The 12,788-nt window shown below is 37.5% G+C and overlaps 1 protein-coding gene across 1 annotated transcript; it reads left to right on the top strand.

The window, feature by feature from the left end:
• Window positions 1–1,401: 1,401 nt before the first annotated feature.
• LOC114650992 (putative gustatory receptor clone PTE03) lies at window positions 1,402–2,403 on the top strand. The gene has a single exon (XM_028800947.2). The coding sequence runs from the start codon at window positions 1,447–1,449 to the stop codon at window positions 2,401–2,403; it is 957 nt and encodes a 318-aa protein (XP_028656780.2). The 5' UTR covers window positions 1,402–1,446.
• Window positions 2,404–12,788: the final 10,385 nt, after the last annotated feature.

A 12,788-nucleotide genomic window follows, 5' to 3' on the forward strand; every position in this document is an offset into this window, starting at 1 on the left:
CTCTTAAGATAGGCATCCAGGAGGCATAGAAAGTCGAGTATGCGAGCCACTTCAGCTGTCTCCATTTCATGCAGAAGAATAGTGGCTGTACTTTGAGCTCCTCCCGAATGTCTGCGCTTATCATTTTATCTCAAAGGCTGAGCACAGACACCCTGCAAAGTAAGGTAATTTCTGCCGCTTCTGTCTTGATCTGGTTATTTGGGTCACTACCCAAAGCTTGTGGCCCCATGTAAGAGAAGGAATGTAGATCGACTGTTAAATCTTCAGCTTTGCCTTTTGGCTCATCTCTCTGTTCATCATGACTGACTGGTACATTGTCTGCATAACTGCAGACACACCACTCCATCTGCCTGTTAATCTCTCGCTCCCTTCTTCTTTCGCTTGTGAACAATACCCAAAGATACTTAAACTCTTTGCTTGAGGTTGGAGAGGGCACTCCAACCTTTTGATGTGGCTGAGAAGAGATGTCTCTAGAGAAATAAATAGTGGAGTATTTTTTTCTGTGACATCCAAATAGTTTAAAGTAATGCAATCTTTGCACAGAAAGAATGTGTTATTCCAGACAAAAAAGTTATTAAAGATTGACCTACACTGTTGTTATTAACTTCTCCAATAAGCTACACACAGTAATCTTTAGTCAATAAGTGATATCAATGACAGAATCTTGTTGAATCTTATCAGTTAAGTTTGAAGAATGAAGGCAGAGCCTTTTTTAAATGAATAATACTCATTTTACGTCATTATTGAATATCATTAGAATGCTTCATTTCTTAAATATTGTTTGCTTAAGATCTTCTGATATAGGATTGTTTGCTCTTTTTGACATTTTCTGATATCCGCCACTGTAAAAAAAATTTTTGGGTGTTCTCTACATAAGTAACTAGAGAAATCAGTTATCTCTATCCTTTGAGCATACTTAAAAATTGTGTTTTATTAATCTAGCTTGCATTTTTTTTCTTTCTCGCATTATATAGCCTCATTTGATTGTGGCAAAGGAACTTAAGTTCTCTTTAAACTTAATATACTTAGTACTCTTTAATAAGCACATGATGCAATATAAAAAAATGTCTGCAGAAATCAGTCAAAGGTTAATTATATCTCAATGGGAAAGATGTCAAATTAATTTATTCCCCAGAATGTTGAGCTCCAGTGAATTATATTACAGTTATTACAGTTATATTAGATGTAACTATTTAGGTTATAAAGTCTATAAAGAATATTTATGTGGTATTTCTCATCATTGTCCCTTGAAGATGCTGACATCGCTTTGAAAACAAGAATGTGAGTGCACAAATTGAATCTGATGGGTCAATCTATGTATTATCTTTGCTTAGAAAACAATAAGTTTACAATTTATCTTTAGGACTAACTGTAATAACATCATTTTACAGATCAAAAAAATGAGAAAAGAAGATTAATACAAACTGAAAGAAGAACACAACAAGAATGAACTCAACTTTTGTCAGGCCATTGGGTTTTTATCTTGGTGGCTTTCAGTCACTACCATTTGCACAATATTACTTTTTATTCCTGAGTATTATTTATCTTGCTACACTCTTTTTTAACTTTTTTCTAATGGCAATTATAATGCATGCAGAGAGTCTGCATACTCCTAAATACATTGCTATATTTTTGCTGTCGATAGTAGACATAGGTTATAGTGCAACTATCATTCCAAAATCAGCAGGTGCATTTATTTTTGATTCAAAATTTATATTATATGAGGCTTGTTTGACTCAGATGTTTTTTGTTGTGTATTTTTTAGAAATGGAATCCTTTTCAATCACAATTTTAGCATATGATCGATTAATATCCATTTGCTTTCCTTTGCAAAGTGTCACAATCAATACAAATACTAGAATGATTATTATTATACTCATTTCTGCGTGCATCCCCTTTGTGGTGGATGTTGTCTTAGTTTATTTAATTACACGTTTGTCATTCTGCAGATCTACTGTTATTAATAGCTATTTTTGTGATCATGGACCTGTGTTCTATTTGGCATGTAATGACTTTACACCAAACTGGAGGGTGGCATACTTTGGTGTTGTTACATTTTTGTGTGTACCCCTGGCTTTCATTATAATATCTTATATTTGCATTCTTTCAGCATTGTTAAAGATAAAATCTAAAGATGGTAGAAGAAAAGCATTTAAAACTTGCACAACACACTTAGCTTTAGTAGCTATATTTTACATCCCTTTAATATCAATTTATCTTACATCTTGGATAAACCTATCAGTAGACACAAATATTCGGATTTTCAGTACTTCTTTAGCTGCCACTATGCCTCCATTATTAAACCCCATTATTTATACATTAAAAACAGAAGAAATCATGGTGGAGATTAAAAAGATCTTTAAGAGAAAAACAGCTAATTCATTACCTAAAATTTTCTTTTAATCTTGGTAGAACAGTATCATAATCAAAACTCTGATTTTGTGAGTTTAAACCTTTTTCAGTTTCCTTTTATATGTAAATTTTTAAGTTAACTTGCTGGATATCAGACTGAGCTTACTTTCAGCAGTTGGTAATGTTTGTGTAGTGTTATGTGTATGACTCTTACATTTATTGTTATATTGTACAATTATACATACAAATAAGCATTGCATTATAAAATAAAGTCTTTTTTATTCACAGCAGATCTAATATTGTAATAATTTATTCTACTTTCTAAAAAGGACTAGGTTCTTCAGACATTTTTATTTTCTTTTTTATAAATTTCACATTTATTACTATACTGTATATTTAGTAAAATTTTTAATTGCTGTTCTTCGAGTAAAGTAGAGTGACATACTGTAAAAAGGTATTGTTGTACTCAACTGTTTGGACTATTCATTTTAATTATTGCAAATGCAAACAAATACATTTCACATGCTTCCCTAAAATTTTAAATGCCTATGATTGTTTAAAAACTGGAGCTCTAACACAAACTGCATCTATGTTTTATTCATTATGTTCTAGCTAATGATATGCAAATGGATGTCATGTGGATTTTTATGCCATTAAGTGTTGTAACCACTCTTTTACTTGAATGTCTGTGGATCGTCTATTCTTATGTTTTCTTGGATGGCCATATACTCCAGTAGTCAATAAGCAAAATTAGATATTGACACAATTTATTGAAAACAGATAAAATGATGGACAAACAAATGGATGGAGAAACAAAAACAATCAAACCATACTGTATGTGAATGTCTGTACCGATTAAAACATTTTGATTTTTTACATTTCTTTTTATTTATTTGTTTTGTAAAAACATGTCTGATACCAGCAAATGCAAACATTTTTTTCATTTTTCACAGTTGTAATATACAGAGAAGATCCCAAGGGTCAACAGTAAGCAGCTAGTAGTTAGGAATTTGTAATTTTTTCCCCAATATTTATCATAAGCATATTCAGATATACTGCTCTTTTCATAGCCCAGAACTTTTATCCTTGTTTCATTCCATTTGTAGTTCACAAATATGAATTGTACATAGAAGGTTTTATAGTAAGCAGTTGTGTTTGTAGTATAAAATGTGTTATTAATGCATCCATCCTTTTATTCTTCCCTATTACTAAATCCTTGCCAATTTATAGTCAAAATGGGAAGAAGGTGAAATGCATTCACATACTGGGAGAACATGGACAATTCTCATGGAACTGACCATCCTCTGACGCTGTAAGAGAGCTGTTCTAACAGTTCTGCTACTGTGCTGTTGTTGGAGGAAGATGCAACGCCTTTTTAAAACTCTTTTTGTAATGCTAATACAGTGTACTTTTTAAAGATTCTCTATTCTTTTCTATGTTAAAACAGCTTGTTACATAACTTGACTGCTGCAAAATATACCTTGTCTACTATTGCATTAGTGTTTGCTTATAAACTACCTGAAAATTTTGATAATACGTAAGTAGAGAGTGTAAAAAGACCTTGGTCATTGTCAGTCTCGAATTTTAGGAATGCTACTAAGGGATGTTGTTTGACAATAAAAGATAAGAAAATGCTTATATAATAGAAGCTTCTTACAAGTTAAGTTTTAAGTTATAAAAGCATGCCTCAATATAGCCTTCCGTCTCTAATGATATAAGCATATGAGTGCCTGAAAGAACTTTTTGGAGACATGAAACTTAATTTTAAAAAGAAAATGTCTTGGAAACACAATGACCACATGATACTTAGATTAGCTTTATAAGATCAATGATAGAGCTAATCATAGTGTGGCGGACAGCCGGGTCCCATGCCCGGCAGGGACGCCCCTGCTGCGTATGTTCCTAGGGAGCAGCCATGGACAGCTCAGTACCTCCCCTGGGTCGCTTGGTGGCAGCCTCCCTGGCCAACGGTGATTCCCCAACCTCCCGCAGGGCTCCATGGGAGATGGAGTCCTCCACAACCTGGTTGGGGCCCGGGGTGGCCACTAGGAGGGGCTGTCTGGTTTCAACAGCCTGGCTGGATAACTCTTCGGCCCCACCCGGACATGCAATTAGGACTAGGTGGTCAAGCACCTGGAACACTTCCGGGTGGGCTATAAAAAGGGCCAGCCACCACCACTCGAGGAGCTAGGGTCGGGAGGAGGAGGACTACGCTTGTGGAGGAGTGGTGGTAAAAGAAAGAAAAGAAAGGATTGCTGTGTTGTGTTGGGATAGTGTTTTATGGACTGTGTATTGCCTGTGGGTCACGGGGAAGACGTGCGCCCACGGGTGAAGAAAAATAAAACGTGTCTTTAGTTTATACGTGCCTCTGTGTCCATCTGTGCCGGGTCAGGCGCCTATATAGCGCCTTTGTTACAATAGATAAGAAAGGGGGGGGGGGGGGTTCAAACCAAGAATGTTCTGACTTACTGCCAGAACTTCAAAGAATGCAAGAAAAGAGCCGCTTGGAAGGTCTAAACATCCAACAGTACCAGGCTTTTTGGTGTCCATTGACACACTTTTTGTTTTCGTGCATGGCACTATCTATTTGAATAATGCTATATGATTAAAATTTATTAAAGTCTGCTTTTTTGGCAAACTAAACTACTGACAGAGAATTAAACATTATACTGTATGCATTTAAAAAGGGGTTTATGTTTTATGTAGAGGTGTCCCCCAAAGTCTTTCCACAATAAAACAACTACCAGAAGTGAATGTTCATATTAAAAAAACTCTTCAACAGGTTTATTATTATAGACTATTATACTCTCTGTTTTCCAGCCAAAAGTTCTTATGTGTTGTGGCAAGCGGCTGGGGTTGGCACCCAGCCGGGATGCCCGGAAGGACCGGAGGGGGGATTACGCCTCCTCCAGACCACGAGGGGGCGACTGCCCTGGTGGCTTTGGGGACCACGGGAACTGAGCTTGGAAGCTCAACCCTATAGGGGCCCATGGTCACCACCAGGGGGCGCCCCGATGCCTGGAAAGCCCTGGTCCTCAGCACTTCCGCCACACCCAGAAGTGCTGGGGGGAAGACGACCAGGGACACCCGGAGTGCTTCCAGGTGCGCAGCCGGTACTTCTGCCACATTGGGGAGTGCCGGCGGAAGATTATCGGGAGGTACCTGGAGCACATCCGGGTGATTATAAAAGGGGCCGCATACCTCCGTTCAGGGGCTTGACTCGGGAGCGGAGAAGGACGGAGCTCGGGAGGAGTGGAAAAGAGGTGGCCTGAAGAGAGGCATCGTTGTGTGAGAGGCTTGGACTTTGGAGGAGTTTTGGGGTTGTATGCACTTTATTCTGTATATATTTGTAAATAAAGTGTGTGTTGCGTGATTCAAACAATGTCCGTCTGTCTGTGTCCAGGCTGCTTTCCACAATGGCAGATGTGGACTCTCCGCCTGTTGCAAGGCGGGAACCCATCGTAAATAATTTTGTGGACGGCCCGGCGCAGCAGGTGAAGAAGCTGGAGAGGAAGGCAGTTGCGTCCATGAAGTTGCTGCGTGAATGGACGGAACAACGCAATGCTGGATCCTTCGGCCTGAGCGGTATGGCAGGGCAGGTGAGTAGAACCGGCCCCGTACAGGATAAGGGAGGCTTCACCGAAAAGAACCGTGATGTAAGTGATCGGCTTCAAGTAGTGGGGGCTGCGATAGTGGACGTGTTGGTGAGAGCCAATCGTGTGGCTGCAACTCTTCATATTTCCCTGTCATGGGCATCTTCCTTCCAGTCTTCCATGGGGGCTTTAAACTCCAGCAGTTCAACATGTCTTCTTGTCCTTGTTACTGACTTAGCTGGTAGCTGAGTACTTTTTAAAATAATCACATACTGTAGTGAATCTCATACACAGAAATGTGACTTCCCTAGCACTGATGAATTTAACATTTTGTCTTGTCATGAACAAATGCAGACATGATTACTAGTCTGAAATTTATTGACCCGTTTCAAGTTTTCTTTTTCAAGTTTATAACTTGGAAGAGAGACAACATAGTGGACACATCTGCTGGGAGCATGATGATTCATTCTAATCGAGATAACCACTTCACCCTTGTGGAATACAATACTATCTATTTAAACTACTTGCTATAAATTGACCTTTAAAAAGTAATTTGTGTTTCTATAGATCAGGGGTCTCCAACTTTTTTTCCCAAGAGACTCTTCAATTCCACACGGGGGGGTAAATGTTAAAATTATACAAAGTTATTATCTGTCTGTATACCTACATTGTTATCGGCATTGTTATCACTCTTTAATTTAATATTGCTCTTTATCAGTATGCTGCTGTTGGAGTATGTGACTTTCCCCTTGGGATTCATAAAGTATCTATCTATCTATCTATCTATCTATCTATCTATCTATCTATCTATCTATCTATCTATCTATCTATCTATCTATCTATCTATCTAATAAAACAAAATTAAAATGGCCGACGGCTACTCATGTTTTCTAACATTTATTCTCATAGCTTATTTCAACCCAAACAAACTGAATAAGCTTGTTTTGCCTGAACATTTACAAATTGTTGGTGTCCACAATTCACATTTTGCATTAAAACATCACAAAAAATATGTAGTTCACCTGCCAGTGCATTTTGTATGTCTGTATGCATTTTCTAGTGAATCTCACACTACTGAATTAAAACATGAATGCTGTCAAAACAAAACAATGCAATTCCAAATACACAGATATTATTTATTCATTTGTCATTTTGTTACAAGTCGCTGTTTCACTTCACAAGAGTATTCACAGGTCCAGTTGCATGTGTGATATGTTTTTTAGTTTGTCAGATGACTGGCACTGTATGGAGTCAACAAGAGAGGTGTATGGTGGAGTGGAGCCACTTAGGTTCACTCTTATGGAGTCATTTAAATGTTCTGTCAGTCTTGTTCTGAACTTTGATTTCATGACATTCATGTCAGACTCACAGAGGTATGTAGATCCAAACAAAGCAGACATTTTCAGAGCTGCTTGGTGAAGATTCTTATACTTAAATAGCTCTACTAAGCTCCAGAAATGCTGAGAATGCTGTTGAGACGTTAACTGCACATGATGTTGAAGGTTTACTAATATATAATATATAAAATCCAATGTATGTCTGTCTGTATGTCTGTCCGCTTTTCATGAGAGAACTACTTAACGGATTTAGACTGGGTTTTTTTCTATAATTTCCTTGAACATTCCAGTTGATTTTGCAACTTCTCTCATTCTGCAATGTATCATAGTTCGCTTGCGGTACCGATTTATTTGCACGAATCCGATTTTTTGGAAAGATTGTCCAGCCCCAATTTGACTAATCAAGTTTTCAAATTTATGTAGGATTCATTAACCCTTTGGCAAGCTACTTGGAAAGGGGTTGCGAGCTACTGGTATCTCGCGAGCGACGTGTTGAAGACCCCTGCTATAGATTCATAGAAAAAGTACTTGAGTATGTGAAATACTTAAATCTGACCAGGCTTCATGGTGGGACAGTAGGTAGGGCTGCCATCTCTGGGTTCCAGGCACATGGATTAAAATCTGTAGAATAATACCAAAGACTCAAAATGTAACAAATTTAATATATTTATCATAATTGGTCAAGATCACAAGGTAGACAAACACAAGGAGAAACTCAAAGTAGAAATGAACACATTTTTAGAGTATTTAGGAATTTACAGTTTGTTTAAATGATTCTAATTTTGGCTAAAATTATTTTGTTTGATAGTTGGTAGCACTGGAAAGGTTACCAGCTATGGCATCTTATCTGCTCACCAAGAATAATGGAATAATTCCATAGACTCAAAATTTTGATATATTTGTTAAATTATATCTAGCTCACAAGATAACACAAGGAAAATTCCAAAAAATAAACAAATGGGCAAAGTTAAAATATGAAAGAAAAACTGCCTCCTGGGGAAAGAACCTACATGTCTTGAGCATTTGTCTACCAGCCACAACATTTCCCCATCAGTCCAATTCTTCTCTGAACTTTAGACTCAGCTGTGATTTTTGTAATTTGCAGTATATTACAGACTTCCTAGGTTATTTCCATTCAAGTCACAGAATTACGTTTGAAGTACAGTAACACCAAGCTAGATCACCTTCTATTGGCCTCTGCTGAAACTGCACCATTTCCTTAATATTTAAACGTAGATGCCTTTCTAACAATGTACTATAGCACAGACAAATGTTGCTTGATGTAAAATATTATATGACAAAGTTCCAGTGTTGGGTCAGTCATGTTTTGGAACAATTGCTATACCCTTTTATCGGCAGCATAATTCTTGAAGAAAATGCAAGCCACTGGGACTCAAATAGAGAAAATTGATCAGGAAATGAAAGGCTTTCTTAAGGGGTTTCCAAAATCTATTGTCAAGTAAATAGACAAGGAACTGAAACTACAACTGCAAAAAAAAGAAGTTTAAAACAAGAGCCAGCAATTTATGTCAAAAACAAACCAAAGTCCTGAGCTTAAACTGCAGAAGAATCATTGTTTAGTATGCCTCTTTTGTTGCTTTAGATACAAAATTCAATGATTATTATGTGTGAGAATGCACACTGGCATCTAAAATATTACCCATGTGACTTCACATGCCTTACCCACTTGACCATCAAGAACATCATTACTATACACCATATTGCTGTTTATATGTCTAAGCAAATCTAGCACAAAATCCTATAAAAGAAAATGATAACAATAATAACTGTACAGTGCAACAAGGAAAAAAATATAAAATCACACCCTATAGACAAACAGGGGCTTTAAATTCACCCATGAGGTTTATCTGGATGATGTTGATGGAACTCGTGTGATAACATCTATAGCGTATATATTCCACAGTAGGACGCATACTTCCTTCCAGTGCAAAAGAAAACAAATTATTGTCCTTTGCATAATCCACCTTCACTAAGGGAGGTAGCAGACTGATTCAAGATGAAGGATTTTTTAAGAATCAGTTTGTGTCTCAAAACATGAAATGATGGATGAAACTTCAAATGAGAATGAAAGCTAATTTATGAGACTGAAAACAATTATGGAATGTGTAGGGACCTATGAAACACAGAGAGAGAGTTTACAGGATGGTACTCTCGGACTGGGTGTTATGTGTGGCAATCACACCTTCTTTTCAACTCTATATTTAGGTGTTGCTCTTTTAATCTGATCAGCATATCCCTTGACACATTTGATACAGGATTCATCAAAAAATGTGTGTGCCTAAGAAAACAATCTGTATATTTCTTAATAATAAAACATTGATCGAAAGCGACATCAGGAATTTACTGAATTCATGCGGCAAATGCATTTTGAAAACAGTAATATGGAAACATTCAAGTAATGTAAATTCAGACTAAGAAAAACCATCAAAGTGCCTGTTTTATCATGGAAGGGGTTTGGGGTGACGCTCTCCTAAAATATAGATGAGTTTATTCCCACACACTGATTCTTTGTTATGTGGACCCATATATGATGTATATTCTCCACCATTGCACTTGTACTGATCATTGCATTCACCTCTGTCTGGGATACTGGGCTGTTGTACTGTGTTAGCCATTATGGATGTAATGAGAAGTCAAGCAAAATGACACATTTTATTGGCTAAGTAAGATTACAATATACAAGCTTTTGAGGCAACTTCTGAAGAAAGGGTCTGAGTTACCTTGAAAACTTACATATTGTCATCTTTTTAGTTAGCCAAAGGTGTCATTTTGTTTGACTTCCCCCTGTCTGGGAAGAAGACACAGACTGTAGCTGCAATGCACTTGCACCTGGGACTACAGTCTAAATTTACACAGGCTTGACTGCTACTACACTGCACTTCCCCAAATACGGGGCTTCTCGACTAATCTCTAGAACCCATGTGGTAAGAAGGAGCAGTAAAGGAGGAAAGGGAGCAGGCTCAAACATTTTATTCACTCATTATTGATAAAAATTTCTTAATACGCCCAAAGCAGTAGCAGAGAAAATGAGTATGACAATCACACAATATAACATGGATGTTTAGCAGCAATCCCTGGTGTCAGCATTCAGGTGTCTCTCAGCTCTTGCAATTATGGCATGCTGTGATTCAAACATTTCACGACATGGGTCTTCTGGACATGGGATTTTCTTTTTCTCTGCTGCTGCCTTAAACACCTGACTTATCAAGGCTTGTTGGGGCACAAAGTGATCACCCCTAACCTTACTCTCTGTCTAATGTTATTTTGACAGCAAATATCACCACATGATCATGAAGTAAAGGTATCTAAGGCTTTCAGCACCTCTCTTTTACACATGCATACCCTAAATACTGGTGGTCCAGAAAATGGCCATTTTACTAAATTTACTCCTTAACCTTTTGCTAGTGTGCCTTATGCAGGAAAAAAGAAACATCAGTACAGAAATAAACTACAGATGGATCAAAACCAACATAATATCTTGCACAATTAGAGGGGATTTGCAGGCATTACTGAAGTTTACAGACTAAAATATAAAATCTAATCCAATTTCAAACTCTTATTCACTTCCAGCTTTACTTTATGCCTTCTATGCTCAATTTGAATGCAATAACAAGCAGCTCACCATTCGATTTCCTCCTACCACATGATTAATTTTTGTCTGACTTTTAAATGGGTTAATGTCAATAGGACTTTCAGTCCAGACAGAAATTCAGGTCCTGATTTAAAAACCTGCAACAACCGATTAGTTGACATCTTCAGTAACATCTTTCTTTTTTTGGTTAATTTCTGGACACTAGAAACACAGTATATCTTAATAAGTTCTGTGGTTTTAGAAATCCCTGCGTTTCTTCAAATCAATACTTGCTTTCTCAAATCTTCTAATATATTCAGGACTATTAGGACTGTACTCTGTATAAGGTTTTACTAAACACGACTTAAAATTTGCAGGATCAAATCCATCCATCCATCCATTTTCCAACCCGCTGAATCCGAACACAGGGTCACGGGGGCCTGCTGGAGCCAATCCCAGCCAACACAGGGCACAAGGCAGGGAACCAATCCTGGGCAGGGTGCCAACCCACCGCAGGACACACACAAACACACCCACACACCAAGCACACACTAGGGCCAATTTAGAATCGCCAATCCACCTAACCTGCATGTCTTTGGACTGTGGGAGGAAACCGGAGCGCCCGGAGGAAACCCACGCAGACACGGGGAGAACATGCAAACTCCACGCAGGGAGGACCCGGGAAGCGAACCCAGGTCCCCAGATCTCCCAACTGCGAGGCAGCAGCGCTACCCACTGCACCACCGTGCCGCCCCAGGATCAAATCCAAGTAATTAATAACATTTTAGATTTTTCATTCATTTCATTCATCCCAAAATGAAGCACATACCAGTCAGACTTTCAAACAGTCTGAAAAATACATTCTGAAGATTTGGTTTACGTGTTTTCCTTGCCTTTGGATTATAGATTAGATCAGGTACACATCTTTGCCTTTCAGTAATGGAGCATCTTACATCATATTAATCACAGAATTATTCAACCTGTGGGGAGAAAGTTCTAATGATTTATTTTCATTAAAAATTAAGTGATATTCAGAAGGTATGTTCCTACATTAAAGCAAGAAAGAATTGGTGGTTCATAATTATATATTATTGAATGCAAAATTGTTTTATCAAGACAAATTTTAGTGATTGGCAATAATGGATACAATGAGGTTATTAGAAATAAACTCGATGCATTAGGATGCATAAGTGAAAGGGGTCAGTGTCTTGCAGAGTAGTACACTATTATTAGTTTTCTGTCTAACCCTCAATTACTATAAATTAAACAACACACAAAACATAATAAGCAAGTAACTTAAATCACCAGAAAGTAGTCTTCCACTGCATGAGTAACTTAAATCTTTTTTCTAGGATGCATAAGTCAAGACGGAGGTAAAAAACTTGTAACTGTTGACTGTAACCTGAATTTTAAATCGCATATTAATCAGATCACTAGGACAGCATTTTTTCACTTAAGAAACATAGCAAAAGTTAGACCTCTTATATCATTGAAAGATGCTGAGAAATTAGTTCACACTTTTGTTTTCAGTCGACTAGATTACTGTAACGTACTCCTCTCAGGACTACACAAAAAAGACATAAATCGTTTGCAACTAGTGCAGAATGCAGCTGCTAGAATCCTAAGTAGGAAAAGAAAATCCGAGCACATTTCTCCAGTTTTGATGTAACTACACTGGTTACCTGTGTCATTCAAATTGACTTTAAGATACTTTTTATGTTTTATAAGACCTTAAATAATCTCTCTCCGTCTTATATATCGGAATGTCTGACACCCTATATTCCAAATCATAACCTTAGATCCTTAAATGAGTGTCTGCTTAGAATTCCAAGAGCAGAACTTAAAAGAAGTGGTGAGGCGGCCTTCTGCTATTATGCACCTAAAATCTGGAATAGCCTGCCAATAGGAATTCGC

The sequence above is a fragment of the Erpetoichthys calabaricus genome, chromosome 4 (genome assembly GCF_900747795.2).
Source record: "Erpetoichthys calabaricus chromosome 4, fErpCal1.3, whole genome shotgun sequence".
Classification (NCBI taxonomy): domain Eukaryota; kingdom Metazoa; phylum Chordata; class Cladistia; order Polypteriformes; family Polypteridae; genus Erpetoichthys; species Erpetoichthys calabaricus.